General features: G+C 39.2%; 1 protein-coding gene across 5 annotated transcripts in view; it reads right to left on the bottom strand.

Moving 5' to 3' along the window:
• The window catches only part of LOC110964688 (F-actin-uncapping protein LRRC16A), a 94,858-nt gene that overhangs the window by 21,006 nt on the left and 49,675 nt on the right, over positions 1-24,177 (bottom strand). For 3 of the 5 annotated variants that reach the window (XM_022213482.2, XM_022213483.2, XM_022213485.2), the window contains exons 10-23: positions 21,920-22,008; positions 21,091-21,185; positions 18,497-18,583; positions 16,673-16,776; positions 14,374-14,451; positions 13,832-13,908; positions 11,540-11,644; positions 11,190-11,259; positions 7,626-7,637; positions 7,213-7,294; positions 7,019-7,118; positions 6,566-6,620; positions 1,489-1,661; positions 72-140 (exon numbers count right to left, since the gene is read on the bottom strand). In XM_022213482.2, coding sequence (XP_022069174.2) covers positions 72-140; positions 1,489-1,661; positions 6,566-6,620; positions 7,019-7,118; positions 7,213-7,294; positions 7,626-7,637; positions 11,190-11,259; positions 11,540-11,644; positions 13,832-13,908; positions 14,374-14,451; positions 16,673-16,776; positions 18,497-18,583; positions 21,091-21,185; positions 21,920-22,008 — 1,196 coding nt within the window. The remainder of the gene's footprint in view (positions 1-71; positions 141-1,488; positions 1,662-6,565; positions 6,621-7,018; positions 7,119-7,212; positions 7,295-7,625; positions 7,638-11,189; positions 11,260-11,539; positions 11,645-13,831; positions 13,909-14,373; positions 14,452-16,672; positions 16,777-18,496; positions 18,584-21,090; positions 21,186-21,919; positions 22,009-24,177) is intronic. The other 2 variants (XM_022213484.2, XM_022213486.2) reach the window with 1 other exon arrangement.

Genomic DNA, 24,177 nt, shown 5'->3' with positions numbered 1-24,177 from the left:
ATCTGGACCCGGTAAAACACCAGCAGAGAGCATCAAACTCTCATATTTACATGCAGAACAGATTGACTTACTTCTCCAGAGCTGCTGCGACGTCCTGCAGACCCTGAGGGCTGGTGTTGTTCTTATCCCAGATCACAGTCCTGCACAGAACCAGAACAACAAGCAATGAACTCATAACATTGTATCTACTCATAACCAAGAAACTAAATGGAATATTTACAGTCTTTTTTCATAAGTAATTTCTTCATAAAAACACATTATCATTGATTTCAGTAACCACCTGCTGGCAAACCTAATTACAAACACAACAAATTAATAAACTAATTTATTTTGATCTATCTTTATCTATAGTCTATTATTATTAACTTAGGTTGTACTAATTGTTGGTTATCAGTTTGAAGACTGAGTTACTCTTGTGTGTTTAACTGCCTGACTACAAACAGTTGATAATTGACCTGTTCATTTAATTTCTTTTAGACAGTTTCTCTTAAATTGGTTTAATTTCTTGTTTCTTGCCTCATGTTGGATCAGCACTGATCTTTTTCTGTTGTACTGGTAAAACCATCTAGAATGGTAACAGGAGGAAGGTGGAATTTCTGGGGGAGTATAATGCAAAAGATCTGTTAAATCTGAAGCCACTTCAGCGGTTTCCTAACAATTTGTTGTGGAATATTAAACACTGACAGTAAAAAAGACTCAGCAGTGATCAAGCAATCCTACATCCACAGCTGAAAGGCAGATCTGTGGATTATTATAAGGCCTGAGTGTGAGATCTTATATAAGGAAGCTCAATAACATGTTAAATAAGATTCATACAGTTAAAGCAATAAAAAATTGAATTAAAATCAATTAGAATATTATTCCTGTCACAGTCTGTGTGTATGAGAGTAATTCTGAAAAATCTGAAATAAATACATCAACTGTTAGAGACAATAATTCATAATCTACTGAAAAAGCATCTTTAAAAGTCAACTATCCCCGTTTTCATAGACAAACTTGCACATACTGTTTTTTCTACTAGATGTTTCTAATTTTATGTTTGCACATTTCTTATTGCACTTTTAAAAACATCAGATTTTTTAAATGCACAGACAGGATTGCTGATTAATTTTGTTGTTCACTGTGTAACAATAAAGACATTTTTTCTATTTTTATTTTATCTATAAAGAGACGGCTGAAAATAATTTACATGTAATGCCGTTAAAACCAGGTGATGCAATAAATGTGATTATGTACGATCAGGACATTAATAAGAACTGTTGATGAAGCCAGTCATAATATACTCATAATAATTTAATAGTTTATAATGCATTGTGGAAGCAGGTTTTAGTGTCTGTTAATGTAAATATGAACCACCTGAACCTGAAATGCTCATATAAAAACACATAATATAATGAATGGATGATGAAAACAGTAAAACAACAAAAAACACCACAATGATAGAAAATATGTTGATACACACCACATTACATCATATAATGTGTGTACCTGAGTTTGGAGTTGATCTGCAGGGCCTTGGCCAGCATCTTGGCTCCCATATCTCCCATAGCGTTTCCACTGATGTCCAGTCTGGTCAGAGAAGAGTTGCTGCCCAGAGCATTGAGGATGATGGTCAGATCAGTCTTTAGTCTGGAGTCGGCCAGAGACAGAGAGGTGAGGGGCTGGAGGAAGAGGAGGAGATGAGATGTAGAGAATTAGAATTAGTTCATCTTCAGAAGAACTGAGATTCTTGTTCTTTGGTTGCAGCTTAAGTTGGTTCCATGAGGGATCTCGATTTAAAAATCAAAGCTCATAGTTTGACTGTAATTGGGGTCCGAGCAGCAACAGTCCCAAGTCACCGATGGCGCCGAAGGACCCTATTTGAAACCCTAGGGTTTCTTTTTCTTCTTCTTCACTCTTTTCCTGTCTTTTCAAACTCCACTTTGGCGGCCTAAACAACTCTCATAAAATGTCAAACTTTGCATGCACATCAGGACTGGCGAAAAATTTGATATCTTATGGGAGTTGCGCACGTGTGTGGCAAAATGGCTTCATAGCACCCCCTGTAAAATTGAAAAAGTGGTCATTAGGCCAACTGCCATGAGGTTTCATCTGCAGCCACAATATTTGGGGGCCATATGCAGCACATCAGGACACACGAAAAAGTCGATCACGGCCACACCCTAAACCTAACAGGAAGTAGCTGTAAATTTTTTCTGATTAATAACTCATCGGGTGTAAGTCTGAGAGACCTCAAATTTGGTCAGCATATGCAGCAGTCCTTAAAACGTTATCAAAATGCTCCGCAAAAGTCAAACGGCGTGGCCATGGCGATTCCCATCAAACAGGAAGTGCTGTCTAACTTGCCTGAACATGCTCCAATCTGCCTGAAATTTAACATGTACACTCAACAAAAATGTAATTGCAACACTTTTGTTTTTGCTCCCATTTTTTTATGAAACGAACTCAAAGATGTAAAACTTTTCCCACATACACAATATCACCATTTCTCTCAAATATTGTTCACAAATCTGTCTAAATCTGTGATAGTGAGCACTTCTTTGCTGAGATAATCCATCCCACCTCACAGGTGTGCCTTAGACTGCCCAGACTTATCTTTTTGATCTCGAGGGTCTGGATTGATCTCCTCAAGGAACTCAGGTCAGCTAATCAGTGATCTTTTTTAAGTTTCTATATTTATCTGAAAGCCTTTCTGGACTTTAATTTTTTTTCCCTTGAACCATCTATAAATTCTTTAAAAAATGTTTTGATCATTTCCAAAACGGCATTGTTTTTTTGACACTAAAGTGTTTTTTTTTTATCTCCCTTCATGATTGGATATTTTATTGTATTGTGTTTTACTGCCTTCTGATCTCCTGATATTCCTCCCTCCACTTTTCTCCATTCAGTTTTGGCAGCATCAGCAGACACTGAATGGATCCTTCATGGACCTCTTTATGAATCACTGACAGCTCAAAAGCTTTTGTACAGTAAATCATTAATATTCCTTTTGGCAGCTTGTTTTTCTCCCTCAGTGTCCGTCACTGTCTGTGAATGCTGGTTTCTGTGTCTTCTGGTTATTGGCGTTAATTCTGACTCTGCTGGTTTCCTTCAGCCTCCCTCTGACATCTGGCTCTATTCAAAGTGAAAACACGCAGCCAGACTCTGACACCACTACAAAAGTCTATGAAGCTTTTTGAAATCAATGAAAGCTGGGAAAAAAAAGTCACATTTCTACAAAACTGAATACAGTTTTAGCTGATTTTTTTCTTATTACCAGGATTATAAATCTACATTATCTTCTGTAAAATCCAATTCTACAATTATACCTATTATTCTTATTAAATAATTATTAACAATGTTCTTACAGGTGCAGGTGACTAAAATAGAAAAATCCTCATTTATCAGAGAATAAAGTCGAAGGATTATTCTCTGAAACGTTAGTGATGTCATCATTGTCATATGTATGTTTGGTGCATTACCTACACATTCAAAGCTGTGAATTTTTAATATTTTGTACATGTAAAAACTGTGCAATATCATCTTTTCTACAAACAGAAGAATCTGAGCAACATCAAAATTTCTCAATCAGCACAATATTGATATTTCCACAGGCAGATGAGTTTGGACTCTTTGAACTGGCACTTATGTATATTTTAAATTTGTTTTCTACTTATATTTCTATATGTTTGCAGTATCCACTTTGCTGCTGTAACCATGCAGATTCCTCCACAGTGGGGTTAATGAAGGATGATCGTATTGTATTTCAAACTCCACAGGGCAGTGAAATAACATCAAACATTCAGTGCAGAACCAAGTGGATCCTCTGTGATGTGACGGTGATACGAGGGTTCATCAGTCTCCAGCAGTGTCCGTCTGATAATCAGATTTTAACAGCTCTGTGATGCATGCACACAGCTGGAGATCATTGATCATTTCAGTGTCTGATGATACTGATTTTGTAACTGGAACAGTATTGAGCAAACTCCTCATAAATATCAGTTAAAATAAGCTGCCGTGTGGAGAATTTGGCACACGGAAAAGTGACAAATGCACTCATTCTCATCTCTGTCAGCTGCTGTGCATTCAGCTGTACTATTCTGATCTGTCAATCACACATGCAGAGAGAGTTTTCTTTCTGAAGGAGGCGATGGCATCAGAAGTTTAACTGTCGTTTAAGTTCAGTAAATGGTTGAGCAGCAACACACACACAGAAGAGACTATTTGTTAGATCTTTTAGTTACTGATCTTGTTGTTAAAATTGCAGCTGCCACCGAAACACAAAATCCTGCGTGAAAAACTAGAATGGAAAACAATTTTTTTTTCCCTGTGTTGCATCCCAGACAGAACCAGATCTAAACAGAGAGAGTTCCGCCTCCACGTGGATTTATATAGTCATGATCTAATACTAGACACAGATGCAAAAGCACAGAAAAGAATGAAACGCATGAAACTACTTCCTCTTCGACCTCAGCAGGTTTCATAACTTAAGACTGATCAGAGACAGAAAGATTCAAACCAGAGTTCCTGCGTTTGTCTTATTTTAAATTGAGAAGAAGCAACACATTCTTATATTAAGCACTTTCCTTTCTAATACCACTTTAGTTTTGAAAAGGAGTGATAAAGAAATATATATATATATATATATATATATATATATATATATATTCAAGGGATAATTAGAGATGCAGTGGCTATAAATTGCTGTTTGTGGAAGCAGTATCAACGTGGTCATAAAGGCAGAAAATTACTCGTTTCCATCGTATGTGAGGAGAATATTTACAGCCTATATGAGCTCCTGTTGGGCTCAGAGCAGAAATTAAAGATGCAAATATAAACAGGTACAAGATTATGTTCCCATATCCACAGTAGATGATTCTTCATGAACCCAGTTGTTGAGTTTCCAAAATAAAATCTGTTCTATACAGGAGTAATTACAAGCCAAATATTTCCTCACAGTTGAAGAAAATGACTTGTAACAGCTACAGGAGGATCTTTATTAATCACTGAAATTATGGAATAATTACTTTGTCCTGTTTAATAAAACCAAGGCAACGAGAATCTGAAACCTGGAACATGCAAATAAAAGTGACCTTGCATCAAAGACAAATTAACCCGTTTAACGTCTGTCCATTAAAATGATAAATGTGTTTAATACCGTGATGAAATTGAAAAATTCTGTGGAGCGTGTTAAGCAGTACAGCTTCCTATCAAAACCATGGGGGAAGAGCGTGATTCTTATGATTATTATTCTCGTACATTGTAGAACCATTACTGCCACACTGTTCAGTTATTGTTCTGTCCTCTGCTGCATGAAGCTCCTGGTTTTGTAAACATTGCAGTTTGTATAAGGAAGAGAAATGTAAGAAATAGCCTCAAGTTATTTATACTCAGGTCAAATTTAGATTTATAGTGATTTTTTGTCCGACTAAGAGGTTTGTTCTGGCTGGAAATGACATTAACAAGACGGTAAATCATTGTGTTTGAGAGGTTAATGTCAGTAATTAGACCAGATGTGTAAATGTATTGATGGATATATACTTCTATATGGGTGAGAGGGTTGTTTAGGAGATCTGCAAATTCTGTATTTTTCTTTCTTCTGGTTAAACTAACAGTTTGGTGGTTTCGAAGAGAGGAATTAAAACCACTCTGATGTTTGTACACTAAACATAAAGCACAGAAAGCAGATATTTCACCACACTGAGTCAAACCAGCAGCTGCAGGATCAAGCTTCCATTTAGCATCCAGACACAGAATATATAGAATAAAACATCTCTGACTGGTGGCAGTGAATTCCAAAATTGCATTATTGAAGCCGATGTCGACCTCCTCTTCAGTGAAACAGCCTGACACAACCCACGTCTGACACAAACACAACAGCGGCAGCAGCAGTGTGTGTTTTTCTACCACACACGGCGGCAGGGGAAAGGCTGCTCTGCTGAATAGATTTAAACTTGCTATCTCTACAAGCCTTTACTCATCTGTCATTGGAAAACAGGAAAAGAGGCACATACAAGCAGCACAGCTCCTTTTATCAATCCGCGCTTCATTCTCTGCTGCCTCACTCTGTCTATTCCTTTCTGTCCATCTTTTGAACCTTCGTATCTCTTTACAGCCATAAAGCCATTGAATTCCTGCCTCTTTTCCTTGTATTTCAGCCTCTGCCTGCTCAGCCTGATAACCGGCTTCACATGCAGCCACAGAAACGGCACCAGGAGAAACCGGCTCAGCAGATTCATCAGTCTGCAGTGCTGAGGTTAAACGTGTTCCAGCTCTCTTATGGACAAACAGATAAGGCTGAACTTATTCCTGAATCCTCCGTAGAGACAGTAACAAACAGCAGTAAGAGAAAAAGAAGATCCAGGACACGTCAGTTTATATACTTGCTCTGGAAGTCTTTTCCTCGCTGCACTGGAATGGCTTCACTTTACCGTTTATTGATCAGTGAATTCTATTAACACGGAGCTCTGCAGCTCAGGTCAGAGGTCACCAGCGGAGCAGCTGCTGCAGACTCACTGATTTACTTTAGCAGCAGGATTTAAACCTGAGAGATCAGCCTGTAAGATAACGAAGAATAAAAACTCACCGACTCCTCCTCCTGAATCATGTGAACCAGGCTGTCCAACACCGGAGCCAGATTTCTGAGGCAAGAAGAAGAAGAAAGACAGGAAGTCAGAAGATAAATGAAAATACATGATTAAAACTGACACCTTTTCTTTATTATTCTCAAATCGATAACATTTTGAATACAATATGTTCGATATCTGTTCATTTAATGCTTACATGATGTATTTAAATGTGTAGTAGAAGAGTAGAAAGAGTCAAGAAATATGCAAGTCAGGGTTCAGGGAGGGACTGTATCAGTAGACTCTCTGTCACTAAAAGATCTCCAGCTGAAGTAATCGCTGCAGGACTCTGGAGGTGTTTGATCTGTACATGCTGTCCATCGATGGAGCGTCTAAATTCTCCAGTAATCTCGTGCTACATCCGCCTCATTCTGTACACACCAGACCAACAGCTTCTCCTCCTACTTTCTTACTTGGACTTGATGTTGTTGAAGTTCTTTCCCAGCGACAGATGTCTGATGGAGCGATTCTTAGCCAACCAAACCAGCAGAGTGGACAGGTCCGAATCCAGGCCTGGAGGAAGAAAAACACAAGATTTATTCAATTTACTGACATTTCAGGTGAGTTTTGTGCTTAATGAACGAAGAGTTTACTGCTGCTGTCTCACCGTTATCAGAGATGTCCAGGCTGGAGATGTTTGGGATCTCAGCGATGCAACCTTCGAGGATCTGAGAACCTCCAGAGCGCAGCTGAAACAGAAGACGACACAAAGCATGAATTTAAATAATAATAAGTTGGCTTCCTGCTGTAGTTCTGCAGGAATGAGACACTTTGTGGAAATTCATTGGTCTTTAAACCGAAGTGCATCTATGAGGTTCTGTCAGTCCAACATGCATTCAGTCTCTCAACTAAAATCTAAATGATTGCTGTATTAATGGAAAACGACACATTATCTAAAGGAGACGCAGCTTTTCATTTCACATGTTAATGAAAAAACAGATCCACTGAGACCACGACCAGCAGGAAAATAAATAATCTGGCAAAACAAATGAAAACAAAGATTAGCACGTTGGTACTTACACAGTGACCGAGCTTAGAGAAGCATTAGAGGAAGAGAAGAGGTCGGTTACAACAATGAACAGACTGCTATCATCTATTACACTCGTCTACAATTTTTTAAAAGTTGCCAGCTTCTGAAATAAATTGTATCAATTCTTATATATTTTGATGTGCTGAATTCAAATATGAAAAACAATTTTTATGATTGGCTACCATTGTTGCGATATCTGACACGTGTTTTCTAAACCTTTCTTAATGTGCAAACAGTGAAATTTCCCAACAAAACTGTTACTTTAGGCTTTTTAACATGCTTAAAGTCACTTAATATGCTTAAGTTACTGTTTTACCATGGCAGTAAGATGATACAAATTTTGTATGTTCATCAAACAGTTTTATGCATCAGCTTCCCTGCTGCGGTACACCAGGTCACCTTCCATGTCGAAGAATGAAATCAAGTCCTTTTGACGATAATGAAATGAAGAAATCCTAACATCATCAGCCAGGAGATTCCACTGCTGTAATCTGGAGCCCAGTAGTTCTGCCCTACTCTTGGGCAGATCCAGATCCCTGAACAGATCATTCAGTTCAAACTGGGTTATGAGGTGAGGGTGAGGTGACACTGGCTGAAAAAATCTGGATCATGTAACGTTGATGGCTGTGGATCATGTGTTTCATCCTCCTTCTCCTCATCAGACTCTAGTGAATACGATTCAGGAGGTACAGGAATTGGCAGTCCTTCTCCATGAGGCACTGGACGCAAAGCAGATGTAATATTGGGATATTGCACAGTCCACGTTTTCTTTCTGGACAAGCCTTTCCCAACTGGAGGGACCATGCAGAAGTAGCAATCATTGGTGTGGTCAACCGGCTCACACCATACCATGGGAACAGCAAATGGCATTGGTTTCTCCTTCTTACTGAGCCACTGTCGCAGATTTGTTGCACAAGTGTTGCAGCACATATGTGGAGCCCAGTTTTTTATCTTGATCACCAATTTTACATCAAAAATAAAGATGGTAGGCTTTCTTAACCATAGGGGTTATGCCGCGCTTTTGGGATGTAAAAGTCACTTTGCCACAAATGTAGCAGGAGCAGTCAGATGCATGTGCGAGGCATTGCTGCGTATCATGTCACTTTATACTTGCAACATATACAAGTTTCACATGTTCTGTACAGAGTTATTGTCACTTTTATTTAGAGCTCCACTCAGAGCTACATTTTAGTTTATTTCTACTTTTCTGAGATATTCTTCTATGCTTAACACAACATAGCTTATGTATTATCCTGAACCAAGGCTCGGACATACTGACCTCCTGCGTATCTCAAAAACTAGAGCTAACGGACGCTTTTAAACATCAGATTCTTTCTCCGTGACCCAAAAAACACAAGAAATGACTACTTTTATTTCAGAAGCTTTTTGGTTGTAGACCAGTGTTATTACTATTATTTACTTATTCCCTTATTCTGCTGCTGTCAGAGACTCAGTACAATCTGTGACAAATGCTTCATTAACCCAGGATCGCACCATTTCCACCGCTATGAATCTGACTTCCTGTAATTTGTATTCATGAGTTTTCTTTAGCAATCTCATCCAATCAGCAGCCTTTTCTGTTACAGCAGTGCTGGGATGGACCAATCAGAGAGAAGCTGGAACCTCACCCTCCACTCATCTCCCTGCTCATCCTTCTCACCCTCTTCACCTTCCTCACCCTCGTCACTGTCCTCCTCCTCTCCCTCCTCATCCTTACCCTCCTCCTCTCCTTCCTCATCCTTACCCTCCTCCTCTCCCTCCTCATCCTTACCCTCCTCCTCTCCTTCCTCTCCCTCCTCACCCTGCCAGCTGCTCCATTATGCAGCCTCTCAACAGTGTTTCTGGCCCGTCAAAAGGTTCTGGAGTGGATCCTAAAAAGCTGACGGCTCTGGATGAGTTTTACATCTAAACTGTTAAAAAAAAAAAAAAATCACACTCAGCGTCCTTCAGCTGACAGCAGCACTTTTACAAATGCTACTAACAGGAAGATAAAAGAGAAAACAAACCTCCTAAATCCGCTGGCTGCAGTATTTCACTCCACATAACTTTCACTGCATTGTGCAAATCAGTAGCGCTGAATACCACAATCAAATTTACGGTAATTTAAAAATCTTTAAAGAATTTTAGAGGCTCAAACCTGTCATATTTAGATTAGATTTTACAGGAACTTATCTATTTGGAGCAAAAGGTTTACAGTAGAGCTGCAGTGATTATTCAGTTAATCGCAGACTATTTTGATAATCATTTGCTGCTCTTGTGTGTTGTTTTTGAATGTGTTTTTCTGTTTTTTGTTTGTATTGTATGTAAGTCAAGTGATAATTTAAGTAATTTTCATAATAATTGACTGTGATTGCCACTGTTTTGTTTGTTGTAAAATTGAAAAAGTTAATAAATAAATTTGGAAAAAAAAATAAAAATCATTTAACTTGAAAAAATACTCTCAGTCCAGCTTCATAAAATCGGATCTCTTTGGTTTATTTGCTCCTTTATGACAGTAAACTGAATATTTTTGGGTCTGTGGACAAAACAAAACAGTTGAGGATGCCAGCTGGCATTTTTAACCATTTTTGCAGAACTGGAACTGTTTTGATCTACATTTTGAGCGATTGGACCGGAGGAACTTCTGCAGGCAACACAGAACTTTTTGTGGTGCTGTTTTCAGAGTGACAAAAATTACATGCAGAGCTCTACAACATTAACATTATATACAGTTGAAAATACACATTTATAGAAAAAAAAGAAGCAGGGAGAAATCAAACAGGTCTTCTGCACTTTTTAACAAGATTTTAATGCCAGAAACCATAAAAAAGAGAAAAAATAAATGTAAAATGGAGTTGATTATTTATTCTAAAAAATACAAAAGGAGCTGGAATCAGCATGTACAACATCTTTCTATGTTTACATAGATGTTTTCAATTCTGTTAAAAAAAAAATGGCTCAACACACAATAAATACTTTTACTGGTTTCATTTTCAATTTGGCTCCATGCTTGTTTCCCATTTACTGTTTGAAGAACCCGCAGTTGAGCCAAGTTCACCCGTTCATTTTTTGTCACATTACTGTTGGCCATAGATAAAGCACTAAGGCTTAGCAGTTGAGCAGAGGAGAAAATATAGAATCTGGTTTGTGCAAACAGCTTATTTTTTACTTTTTTTTTTTTTAAATGAAGCATGTGGAATAATATGATTCAGGGTTGACAAAGGTACTTCTGAGCAGCCCTAAAAAACTACTGTACAGATCTAAGTAGTGAAACTAATAGAAAACAAGCTGATTGATTGAACTTTGACAGGACAATAGCACCATTATTCTGCCCTCTAGATGTCCTCACTGATTAGCAGTCTTCTAACGTCGACATTAATTATGTAAAATTTGCGATATTTGTTCTATTTCCTGTGTGCTCACGGAACTGGGATTATATTCATTAACTCCTGTTTTTTGTTGTTTTAGTGCACACTGAATTATCGTTGCAGTAGAGCTGGTAGATTTGAAGCTGCAGTGGAAACAAAAAGCCAGATTATGCGGCTGTTCCTGTAAAGCACTTCCATGAATCTCACCTCACAGCAGCTGAGGTCCAGAGAAACATCCTTCACGTTGGGGTTACTGGCCAGGCCGAGCAGCAGAGCCCTGCAACAGCAAGATAAAATACACATTTAGAGTAAAGAAAAGATCCAAAGACAGAATTTTAAAAGTGAAGGTCAACTAAAGTCTGTCTCTTTCTATTTTACCACTTTCATTAAAAACTTTAAGCTACTGTGTTCGGTATTCAGGCTGATAAGAAAAGTAAATGTTTTATCTGAGAGTCTGCAGATGTAGATAAAAATTGTGCTACAGACATTTAAATAAATACAAGCAACAAAATGTGCAGAGCTGCTGCTCAGACACATTAAATGTGAATGAATCTCACTTCAGGGCCTCAGGAGGCAGCTTGGTTCCCGACACGTTGATGGAGCTCAGAGACTCAGCGCTGCTGAAGAAATGTTTGAATGAAGGAGGAACCTCTTTGCCTTTCCTGGAGACACGGGAAGAAAACAGCAGTAAAATAACACAACTAGACGGATATTTAGATAAACAGACGACTATTCATCGACTCGGGGAAATTCAAGGTATTTGGCAGCTCACAAGTTAAATTTAAGAAAAATATGGAGAACAAGGTGCAAAATAATGTGCAAATTGTGATGGTAAAATGTGGAATTTCAGTGACTCTTTTGCAGAGACCTCACTAATCTTCTCTGCATCAGATCTAATTTAGCATGTGAGCTGCCTCAGCAAAATCAGCTGTGCACAGTGTACATGAAGTGCAGCTTTTCAGATCAAAGTAAAAGCTTATTTTTAAAAACAATGTTAACATTTAACTCCTCTTCATGTGTGAAAAGCAGATGACCCACTTTATCTGCTGTTTAAGAAACTCTTCCTGCTCCTCAATGAAGATACAGACGAATAATAAAAAAGCAGCATCAGTCAAAGCCTCACATAGACTGAAACTCACTTCTAACACCGTCTCACTCCAGTGCTTCCTCTCTCTGCACTGGCCTCACTATTCTTTATTTCCTATTATATTTACTGAACTCTCCTCTCCCCTCCCCTCCAGCTCCCCCTATTCCCTTGATGCGAGATTTAAACTCCCAGGAGACACGCTGGAAAGAGGAGATAATGATGGAAGAAACCTCCGCCCCTCATCCATCTGTTACACCAGAATCTCCGCACACAGTTTAAATCCACTCTGTTGAGTTGTGATGACACTTAGTGACCAGCAGGGGTCGCACACCAACACACAGACTGATTCTCTGGAAAAAAAACAACAAAAAAAAACAGGAGCTCTGAGGCAGTTTCTTGGCGTTTTTTTTAATTTGCTCCTGGCTTATATTTCTTCACTACAGTCCTTTTAAACTGCGATCTAAAGTCCTGCAGCTCTATGGGAACAGAACAACCATAAAGGAGAGAGAACTCACACATGTCTTCGGTGCTGTACAACAAGATTATAATGCCATAAATCATAAAAAAGAAAAAAGAAACATTGAATTTGGTCGATTATTTACTCTACATGAATTCAAATGAGCTGGAATCAACATGTACAATGTTCCAAGTGTCCACAAGTGTCATCAATTCCAGAAAAAAATGTTGGTTCAATCTGCTTTAGACATTTTAACTACTTACATTTTTAATTTGGTTCCATGATGTGTTTGCACAGCCTGCAGGTCAGCTGAGTTTACTCAAAAAGTCCCTGAATTTTTTTCCCACATGACTCCTGGTCATAGCAGAGTCATTTATGGCTTAGCGGTTGTGCAGATAAGCAGAGAATATTATGTTTTTTTACAGGATCTGGTCAGTGCAAACCGTTCATTTTATGCAAATGATCCATCTAGAATTATGTGGTTTTAATGAAATGTCCTGATTTTAGGCTTAGATTCTTGATAGAAAGGCTGTTATAAAGCCAAAAATTTGAGGATTCTTTTTGCTCTTATAGTTTCTTGCTCTGCTAAATGGTGCAATTTTGCTGACCTTTTTTTAGGTGTACACAAGAAGACACTGTACAAACAATTAGAGTCAGAGCGGGCACCTGACTGATGAAAACAAAAGGGACATTTCAGACCTTTTTCATTTTTAACAGGTTTGTGATGCAGCTAATTACTGATGCTGCATTTAGGCCCTGAATTCTCAAAAAGATGCAAATTACTACAAATGTCGCCCAACTGTGATTTCTAAAGTGTTCAGTGTCGCCGCAAATCTCCAACAGCATAACCATAACTAATCATTTTTTATAAAAAAAACACCATGCTTTATTAAAAATCACATCTAACTCAGTGGACTGACTGAACCAACCATCCAATCAGATGCCCCCAAAGAGGCTGATGATGATGTTGTAAAGGTAGATAGATCCCTTTATGTGTTGAATTCTTGTATATCTTTGGGTAAACTGAATTTTAAGGAGTCAGTTTTCATTTTGATTCCACTGTGACCACTGCTCTCATCTGTAAAATTTCCCTTCAAACACAGTTCTGACTACGCCCATGATGTGGTGTCTGTTTAACAAATTTGTCATGGAGGTTTGCCTTATGTACTTATTTTCCACTCACTGTTTTCAAGTGTAGAAGATGCAGTACCTCCAGTGTGTTCGGACAATCACGGCTGCAAACTCTATAACAAACAAGCTCGCCAAAATCAGTTTTCCTCGGCAGGTTCTGTTTTGCTTTCTTACCTGTGAGGGAAGACGCTCTTTGACATGTTGAGAACTGACAGATGCTGGACTGATCCTCGCAGCAGAGCCGAGCAAACCTGGAACACACACAATAAGTCATTCAAACTTTTAACTGTGGAAGTACTGCATGATTTATTGGTTTAGAATTTGCATTTTTTTAAATACTTTTCTTCAGATTTTAACTCCTGCAGTGTGCTTAGAAATGTGCGTTTACATGTGGCTCTGTGTGAGAGAAACATAATATGATTGAGAAGCTAATCAATAATCCGTTAGCCTGACAGCTGGCTACATCTCAAACTAATCAATGAACTGTGTTTTGCTCTCAGACCCACATCAATACATCACATGCAGCATTCAGCATGAGACTGAGTGGGTGAGTGAAATGAGATTAGACTGCCTGCAACACAGAAATGAATGCCGAGCAGGTCATCTTCTTACAGCGCTGCACAACGAGGTGCAACTGCAACAGCATGCTGCTTGTTAGAACACGCATTTATATTATTTATTCACCACATGCACCTGATTGGATGTTCCCGACTCACCTGGTCCAATGAGCAGTCAGTGTTGGAAAGGTCAAGGGTCGCCAGGCTGTTGGGTTGACCCAGGAAGTGGTAGAAATGCTAAAATAAAAGCATCAAACCACAGTCCGGTGTTAAAATGGAATAAATATCTGTTCACATCCTGTTAACTAATCAGGTTTTTATTATGTTTAAGGTAATCTAAAAATGAAAAACACCTGAATTTCCTTGTGCTGTCAATATCCAACCATTCAAACAGGCTTATGTAACATCAGGGAAATGGTACTAATAACTTTTGTTTATGTGACAGTTTAAAAAGATCAGGTATACAAAAATGCAGGATCCCAGAAATCAACATAACAGCAAAGCAAAAATGAGATAAAGTTAAAACAGGAAGACAATAGACCCAAAAATACAGAATGCAACATGTCATTACTAGGAAACCCACATAAAACAATGACATCACTTAGAAGGAGGTCTAATAAAATGTGATTCAGGAAGTGACAACTGATTCTGCAGCTGTGTCTCCTCAGGCAGCAGGTTTCAAAGCTGATGTCACCTTTAGATTGAAGCCTCAACTCTGGATCAGCCTGAAGATCCACCAACATCTCTGCTGTGTATCCTGGAGCCAGAAGCTGGCATGCTTTAGAAGTGATCAGCAAAATCTAAAAATCAATTCTAAAATGAGCAGAGAGCCAACCGAGAGAAGCCTGGATCAGGGTGATGTGAGCTTATTCTGTGTCTGACAAAGGATGGAGGTCAAGTAGCTGCAATAATTTCTGTCTGTAGAAACCTTCTGGATTAGATCATATAAATGCGTAGAAGCTTAAACATTATTTTGCTGACTGTACATGAAAGGAACGATTTAACAAGAGCTGGTTCTTCAGGAACTGTTTGCAGGATTCTACCAGTAATCAGTGAACCAGCTGCTGAAGCCTGTTGCTAATGTTGCTAAGCTACAAAAACAACTGGAACAAGAAACGCACTCAGAGCGCAGTACTCCACCAAGGCTGCTCAGTCATTGTATAATTTCTGACAGATAAGTCCCGATAAGTCCTCAGCGGTGGATTTGCAGTAGGATCGCAACCATGTGATTGTCAGCAGGCAGCTGACGTAGTGGTCAGTTGTTGTCATGGTTACAGTGGCATCGTGCCGCTATCTTGCAATGATACAGAAATCTTTAATAAATCCGTAGATCCAGACTATAAGCTGCATCAATGCCAAAATCTAATCAGGTGGTCCTTTTGTCTTTTCTGACCTTCCCTGAAAATTTCATCCAAATCCGTTTCTCCAATTTTGAGTAATGTTGCACACAGACAGACAGACTAACAGATGGACAATAAATAAACTTTCTGTCTATGTCTTTGTTTGTCCAGAGGTGTTTAAATTCACTGAATCAAATTGAAAAGAGTAAATTCTTTTTATGCGTTTGTATACTTCAATAATACGGATAAAAGACAAAATTGAAGACACAACAGCAGCCAGAGCTTGAAATATGGACGATGCTGCAAAGAAGCAACAAATTTTAACATGTGGATGCTGCAGAACATCCATATGAAATATGTTCTCTCTTCTGTTCCTGAATTATGGCCATGATAACAAAACCAATTGTAAATAATAAATATAAATAAATTATGGCCACAAAAGTGTCTCTGCAGATGATGATCAGCAGAACACGGTGACCACCAAAATCTACTCAGTTCATCCTACAGGAGGGTTTTTAGATTGTCAGGTTGCAGCTGTGAGGAGAGCTGGTTGAAAGGTGCTTCAGTCCTTTACCTGGAAGGAAGGATGTCCCACAATCCCCTGCAGCAGACCTATATCAGCAACATCTGCTGTCTCATGATAATACAGCATAGTGCAAGTGAAGGTTGTCTTCCTTTGATCATCTTCAGTGAGGTTGAGGAAAAGTGTTCAAGAAAAGACAAGTTTTTGACTCTTCAGCCTTGACCCAAGTGAACACGTCTGGCACATTTGAAGCAATTAAGTTAATACGTCCCTGAAATGGATGGACTGACAGTAAAGTAATTCCTCTGGACACACCTGTCTGGCTGCAGTTTCTCTCTCCTGCTTTTATCTGAGTGGATTTTGAACTTTCTGAGAGGAGGCTTTTCCTGCAGAGTGACACCAGACTGATCTGATGTGATGTGATCTGAAGCCTCCAACCAGATCAGAGTCACCGATAGCAGCTCTGAGGGAGATCAGAGATGCTCTGAGTGTGGGATTGTGTTTACTGCAAAACCAGAAAAAAAATCCCTGCAGACAGTAAACCAGCTTTTCTTTAAATGTTAATGTAAAAAAACAAGCAGCCATGTTTGTGTACCTGCATGTCGTCTCCTCGGAGCAGGTTCCCTGAGAGGTCCAGATGGACGAGGCTGCTGGGGATGGACGGGTTGGCACTCAGTGACTGGCAAAGGCTGTTCACCCCTAAAAGACGCACACACACACACACACACACACACACACAGAAACACACAACGTCAGCACTATCACAAGCCTCACATCTCCACTTGGTATTTTGACGGCATATTGAAGGAAACGGCAGCGGAAATGAGCAGTGGGTGAAGACAGGAAAGAGCTGGATCAGAATGCAGAGAGAACAGAGCTTCGTGGTTTTAGAACGTGATGCTTTGCTTTACCGGTGGTACACTATATTAAATATGAAACAGTCTCTCTTTGTTTTTAAGCTCTAAAAAAAATCCATGACAATAAATAAATGAACCATTACAACCACAAAACCCACCAGCAGCTTTGAAAGGCAGGCTACATCTTCTGTCAGAGCCAGAAATGTAAAAACACAAAGAATCCTCACATTTTCCACTTTCAGTCTTTGAACTAATCATCATGATGTGCCCTTCCATCACGACTTTAGGCGTAAAATCAGAACATTTCATCTAAATCCTTTCATTCATCATGTCTCATTTCAAATAATAGCATTTGCATAAACCAGATTCCATAAAAAATTTGAAATTCTGCACTCTTAGCACAACTGAAAAGACATAACTGCTGTGACTAACAGACATGTGGCAAAAATTTAGGAACCATTCAGCTGATGCAAATAGCAAAACATGAGTAGTATGTAGAGACAGATGTTTCTGTCATCAGTAGTTCTGTATGTCATTTTTGAACCACTTTAAACCATTTCTTTTTTGCACATGTTCAGCAATGTGCAACATCAGCTACTGCTTTTATAGCTCTCAATACACCAAATATCTTAAAAAAAGTGACCCTTGTTTGTTCCGTTTGCATGAAAGTACCAGACTTTATACTGCAGTAAAAAGAGCAACAAACACCAGAAACTGCTCTGAGTTCAGAGGCTGAATAATTATCTAACATCAAGCTCTAAAAAAAATCTCATGCGATGCTTGAATCCTTCACTGATCAGCATGTGTTTGACGGGAACGTTCATTTCTACGGTACAGTGAATGTGTCTGATATTGATGAGCTGCATCACGTCTATCACATGACTGACACACTGAACTCCGTGATGCTGTGAAATCCTGTCTGCAGATAGAGACTCGACTGTCTGATCGGATCCAATCAGATGAAAAATGACTGAAACATGAAAACCAGAGTCAAAAACATCCTCTGTCCTCTGCTGCTGCTCTAGAACTCAGATTATATTATCAGTTTAAACAGAACAAACTCACACATGGCAGCTTTTTACTGATCGCCTCAGAGCAGAGCAGCTTTACTGTCCCTGCAGACGCTGCAGAGTTTACTTTGGATCAGAATCAAGAAGAAACTCAACCTGGAATTAACACATCTTTAGTCCAGAAAATACATTAAGACCAACTAGAAATTCTCTGAACTGCCTTTGCACAATCAGGACTTCATGTTTTTGTCCATCATGTATAAACTGTGTGGCTCCACCGGTCTACAGAGCAGCGTTCACACAGATAAAACACGCAGACTGCTCACAGATTGTCTCGCTACAAACACTTTGCAGATCCGTCTCTCACTTGCAGCGTTAATAGTGCAATAACTAAGTCTCATTAGCGTCGCAGCAGGAGGCCGATCAGAGAAGTGGAAGACATGAATTACTGCTGCTTGTAGGGGAGCAGAAATGAAAAGCAGGCAACGAGAGAGCCTGGAGTTTATAACACAACTTTTATATTATTGTTTTATATTTTAATGAGTCTGTTACCTTTGGGTGATAGTGAGGTTTTGGAGAAGTTTAAATGCTTGAGCCCCAAACGGACTTTGGCAAACTGAGCAGCCAGCGAGGAAACGCCTGCAGCAGGAGACAGAGAAGAACATCAGTTTATTCTGGACAGTTTTAACAAACAGAGCTGCTGTAGCTTTTTGCTGTACAGTAACACCCATATTGACATTTGGCACAAAGCATTTTCCACATGTATTCTACATAGACATGCTTAGCTGTCCTTCACAGTTTATGTACAGCCTCCACATAACATTACTGCTTTATTTAATGTGAATTTATTTTAACCTGAAAACCTGCTGTTGAAAGTTAACTGTTAAAAAGGACATTATCACCAAAATTATACCATTAATCTGAATCAGAAACTGTAAAAACTGAAGGAATTGCTGGATTTTCAAAACTACAACAGAGTTCTGTCTTAAAACGCAATTAAATATAAACTTAAAGTCACGGTATTTCATCAAAATCCCTTTATTTGACATGTCTCAATTAAAAATTTAGCCAAAATAAACTATTTGTGTGAATCAAATTCGACAAAAAAACTAAAAATTCTGCACATCTCAAGACAACTATGAAGACAAGAGTGACTCAGCTGTGACCAACAGTCATATGACAGAACTTCAGGAAGTTTTTGGTTGAACAGTGCAGGCAGTGTTTACACAGAGCAGAGAGGACACAAGTGTGGAAACTAGTTAAACGTGTGCACTGAGAAATATCTAAAGAATGAAGATCTATTACTTTTAAAATGTCGGCAGCACCTGAGGACACTAGCAAGATAATGAAAATGTAAATGACAGATGTTTTCAATTTTCATACACTAAATAATCAAAGAAATTAAACTTTTGTTGATCCTTTTTTAGGATTTATGGCATGATTACTTTATTATTTTGTGCAATGAACAGTTCTCTCTTCTTCTTCATGTTCTGTTTCCGTAGAGCTGCAGGACTTAAAACTACAGTGAAAAATTAATCACGGTGAAGAAAAATGACACAAGAGCAACTCCAGTGCACCTTGTGGACTTACTTGTGAACAGTCAAAAAATGATTGATTTTATATAAATATAAAACACATTAAAGAGCCTTTCATTTTCAACAGATCTTGGTGGTAAATTTTACATAAGGACAAATAAACCAGAGAGCAATGAGCCCCAGAAATCTGTTGCATGTTAACATGTGACAGCCTGAATATTTGGTGGAATCTATCTTTAATTCATGTGTCCTGGATAGAAAGGAGCTGATGAAATATTAAACTTCATGCAGCATAACATGGGAACATAGACTGGCTACAGTAGCATATATATAAGCCATATATTTATATCAAACATACAGACTGTGACAGACATGGAGGAGGAACTGAAGTATCTGATATGTGGTAAATATGGCAGTTTCATTTGCTATTTTGACTTAAAATCATTGTAAAATGTTTCACAATTAGTAGAAAAATGACTTAAAATTGTCCAAAACTACTCAAACCTGTTAGCCTAGCCGCGCTAGACAACCCACGGCAACGAATTTAATTCTCTGCCAGGGTGGGTCGAGTTACCCTCCATAAGGCTCGAGGCTGGATTCTCCTAAAACTGACGAATCACCATGAAGTGTAGAGTCAGAAGGCGGGCGTAACGAAGTGACGACAGAGGCGTGACGATTCTGACAGAAACAACCGGCGCACAATAAACAGTTATCTTTCGACTCGGCTTTGGCCACAGCCCTTAAAGATTTGAAGCTAAAATTCAACTTGAAAGATAAACAAAGGACGGCACTGAAGTGTTTCATTGAGAAGAAAGACGTATTTGGACTTATGCTGACGGGATATGGCAAATCCTTAATATACCAGTTGGCTCCGCTGGTTGGGAAGCTAATGGGACTTAGCCACAATCCGCCTGCGCTCTAGGAACTACGTCAGCCTATTCGTTGCACTGATTGGTTGTATACCTACCCAATTGCTGCAGAGTGATTTGAAAGACAACCTTTTAGCCCGCCTCCCTCCCTGTCGAGCGGCCCTGGACCCTTGTGCCTTCAGAAACATGGGTCTAGCGCGGCTAGGCTACAAACCTGTTCAAAATGACTCAAAATGTGGTATTGCAATCCCAGAAAGTTGGATGGATCCATACTACCGCTGAAAAATATCGCCTTTGGTCAACATTTTATTCACTTTTGAAGCTCAACCATTAGCAGGATTTGATGTTTGGAAAGTATGGCAGGACAAGATTCCAGTGTCAGGTCGCAAAATGCCTCATATTTGTCCAAAATGATTCAAAAATGACTCAAGATTCTCCAAAATGTGTTCAAAAATGACTTAAAATTGTTCAATAGTGTCCAAAATTGCTACAATTGTCCACATTTCCTACTAAAAACACAGTCATTCATTGACATTTTACAGCAAAGGAAGTATATCTAAAAATTTCCTTGGAATATGGCTGAATGTTAAAGGTTTAAACATACTCCAGTTTTGTGCATCATTTAAGTATTTGGAGGATGTAAAAGAAAGTAGGAGAGCAGAGCTGGGTAGAGGCAGAACAAACACAGGAAGAACAACGGCTCTGAGATGGATCCATGAGCAGGTTAGAACAGACTCGGTACCTCGGTCCTCCAGCGGGTTGTTGGCCAGATTAATGGTGGTGAGTCCTGAGCTGGGGTTGTGGCCCAGAGCAGCAGCCAGCTTCTGGGCAAAATCCCTGCAGATAGTGAAAGAACAGAAGAAAGAAAAAAGATCCACTAGATGATCAATGAGCAGCAGAAATGTTCTTTTCAAGTCACAGCAGAGAAGAGTTAAAACAAAACTACACTGAGAGGTTACAGTAGAAGTGGTGAGGCAGTTCTTCTTAAACAGCTGAATGCACACAAATGGCACAAAAAAAAGAAACCGTGTCAGCACTGAATTCAACAGAACTTGACCCAGACGAACCATTTTCCTCACGGAGCTGACAAAAACTGACATCTAGCCGACATCACCAGAACTCTGCAACAAAGCTGCAGCTGTCAGTTTGAGCGTTTTTGGCTTTAAGTCAAGTTTTGGGGGAAATGTCTAACATTTAATCTGTTTGCATGCACGCTGAAATGTTCCTCATGTAGCATGTTCATTTAGTGCGAGAACTTCTTATAGATAAATTAAAAAATTATTATAAAAATGTATTCAACTTTCAGCAGTTAGTATGGGTCAAACTCCAAAACAAATGCAAAGTAGCTTCTTCTGCTGGACCCTTATTTTGAAACATCTTTGAATCTCAACACTGCTCTGCAAAATGAAGCTCGAACTTTTTGAAAGTTTCCTCAGAGTTCTCTCTTATATATTTATTTTATTAACTTATTTAATGTCTACAATAATAAGCTCAGGCTACACACAACTCGTTATGTGTCTCTGAAATGTAAAATTCCTTGATTATCCCTTTCATCATTTGGATTCTCTTACGTTTTGAGTCCTGCGTTGTCAAGGACCAGCTCCTCCAGCCGACTGGACCGAGACACCACCCGAAGGATTTGCTCGCACACATCTGCAGACTGAACAGACACAAACGTCAGGTGACTTCACACCATTTACAAGACAGCAAAAACATGAAGAACTGTCAGAATTTCAACTTTCCAATGCTCCTTGAACTACTCAAATCGTGATATTTTGTCAAAATCCCTTCATTCTACATCTCTCAGGTAAAACTGACAAAAATAAACAGCTTGCACCAGATTCTGTGATATTTGGTGAAACAATAAAGTGATTCAGGGAGTTTTCGGCTGAACTGCAGGGAGTGTTTTCACAGAGACGTGTGAAAAGAAATTAAAGACATAGGTAGCAAAATATTTACAGCATATGCAGTCACCATATTTTCCAGCATCAGTAACACTTGTGACTACTTGGAAAAATGTTAAAAATGTTGATTCTAGTATATGTTTTAAACGTTTTGTGCAAAATAAATCATCAAAAAATTATCTATGTTTTCCTGCACAGAAGACATTTCTGAGTTCGACCTGCTTCTGTCCACGACTGTGCCGTTTCCACTGAGATGAAAACGTTATATTACAGTGAAAATGACCATACAGTGGGCAAAAATGTGACAGGAGCAAGAAAAAGTAGTGAATTCTCTAAACTAAGACTGATGTAAAGCATGAGAAAAAAAGACATATTAAGAGTAACACCCAAAGCTGTACAGTCGGTCTTATCTTTGATCCATTAAAGTGCTTTTCTTCACTGTTTCTCACCAAAAGCACAAAAATATACTAATTAACTGAAGCAGCTCAGAGGCTTAAAAAAATGCACTTTTATCTGGAACAGCAAAACTCACTGACTACAACATTCAAGGTCAGAAGAACACAGAAATGTACTTTTTGGTTGATTCCCTCAAGTGTTTCTCAGCGAAACACTCCAGAAAGCTGCTCATTTATGCTAATTAAAGCTGCAGAATGTGGAAAAAAAATACAAGTGAATTCTGCGTGTTCCACTTAAAGGCCAGTTGTGCGTGACAAAGACAGCCGATGCTTTCCAGGAGGACGTTGGCCTGAGCTCCACAGGAGACGAACCCGAGGGAGCCGAAGCACTCCGATTTGGAGAAAATTAAAAATTCAGCAGCTGGATGTCGACGGCCACCTACATGTTCACTGACCCACTTCAGTGCTGCGTCATCCTCAACACACAGCTCTGCAGACTGACTCACAACACAAACAGTTTCCACTCTGGTAACACAACTTTACTGGACCACTATGCTGTTATTAGTCTTGGGAGTGACGTTGCAGCTATCAGGGGCTGATTCAGTGTGGACACAACAGAGGAGGCATTGTCCCAAAGAAAGAGGGGAGATAATGGAAAGAGACAGAAGAAAGCGACTATTGTTCACGTGTTTACTTTGTGAAACTAGGAGTATTAAAGAAGAGGAACGAAGGATGGAGGCAGCGAAGGACGACACATATACACAAGAGGAGATATGAGGGTAGCGAGGGATGAAATGGAGAAGAGAAGCAGAGCAGAAAAAACAAAGAAGTCAGTATTTTCCACAATAACCCTGCTGGTGACGGCATGTGGATTGTACCATTTACACTCGTTAAATACCCGCCTGGTCACGCTGGGCGGTTCTGACCTGGTTCTGCTTCAGAATCACACCCTAAAGTGATCAGAGGCCTCCTACCATCCTCCTCATTCCTCAGCATCCTGATTAGACCTCGACACAGAGGCTGATTGAACTGAGCATGAGCAGCTAATCCTGCAGAGCGTGTGTGTGTGTGTGTGTGTGTGTGTGTGTGTGTGTGTGTGTGTGTGTGTGTGTGTGTGTGTGTGTGTGTGTGTGTGTGTGTTATTATCCAGTCTGCTGATAGAGATGGTTATTCTGTGGCCTGAAGGCCGCAGATTTAATGTCACCCACTTCTTCTTTTCTGCAGATTATTTCTTTTCTGAGACTTGTACAATATCTGCTACTGTTTCTGTACTTTTAGTCTAATGTGTGCAATAGCTTCATGTGCTTCATGTTTTTTAAAATATTGTAATGTAATGTATGTCTTTTTAACTCTGAAGCACCAGGCAGGAATGACACAATTCTCATTGTATCCCCAACACGAACACAACAAAGGCCTTCTTCTCCCAACAGTTCACCACATGCAAATGTTTAAGCAATGAAATGTTTAGTTCCTCTCTTGTCTGTTTCCTGATTACTGAAATTCTTCCGTTCATCAGAGTCAGAAACTGCA

The sequence above is a fragment of the Acanthochromis polyacanthus genome, chromosome 12 (genome assembly GCF_021347895.1).
Source record: "Acanthochromis polyacanthus isolate Apoly-LR-REF ecotype Palm Island chromosome 12, KAUST_Apoly_ChrSc, whole genome shotgun sequence".
Classification (NCBI taxonomy): domain Eukaryota; kingdom Metazoa; phylum Chordata; class Actinopteri; family Pomacentridae; genus Acanthochromis; species Acanthochromis polyacanthus.
The sequence above is the reverse complement of the archived record's forward strand: the minus strand, read 5'-3'. Positions and strand labels throughout refer to the sequence as shown.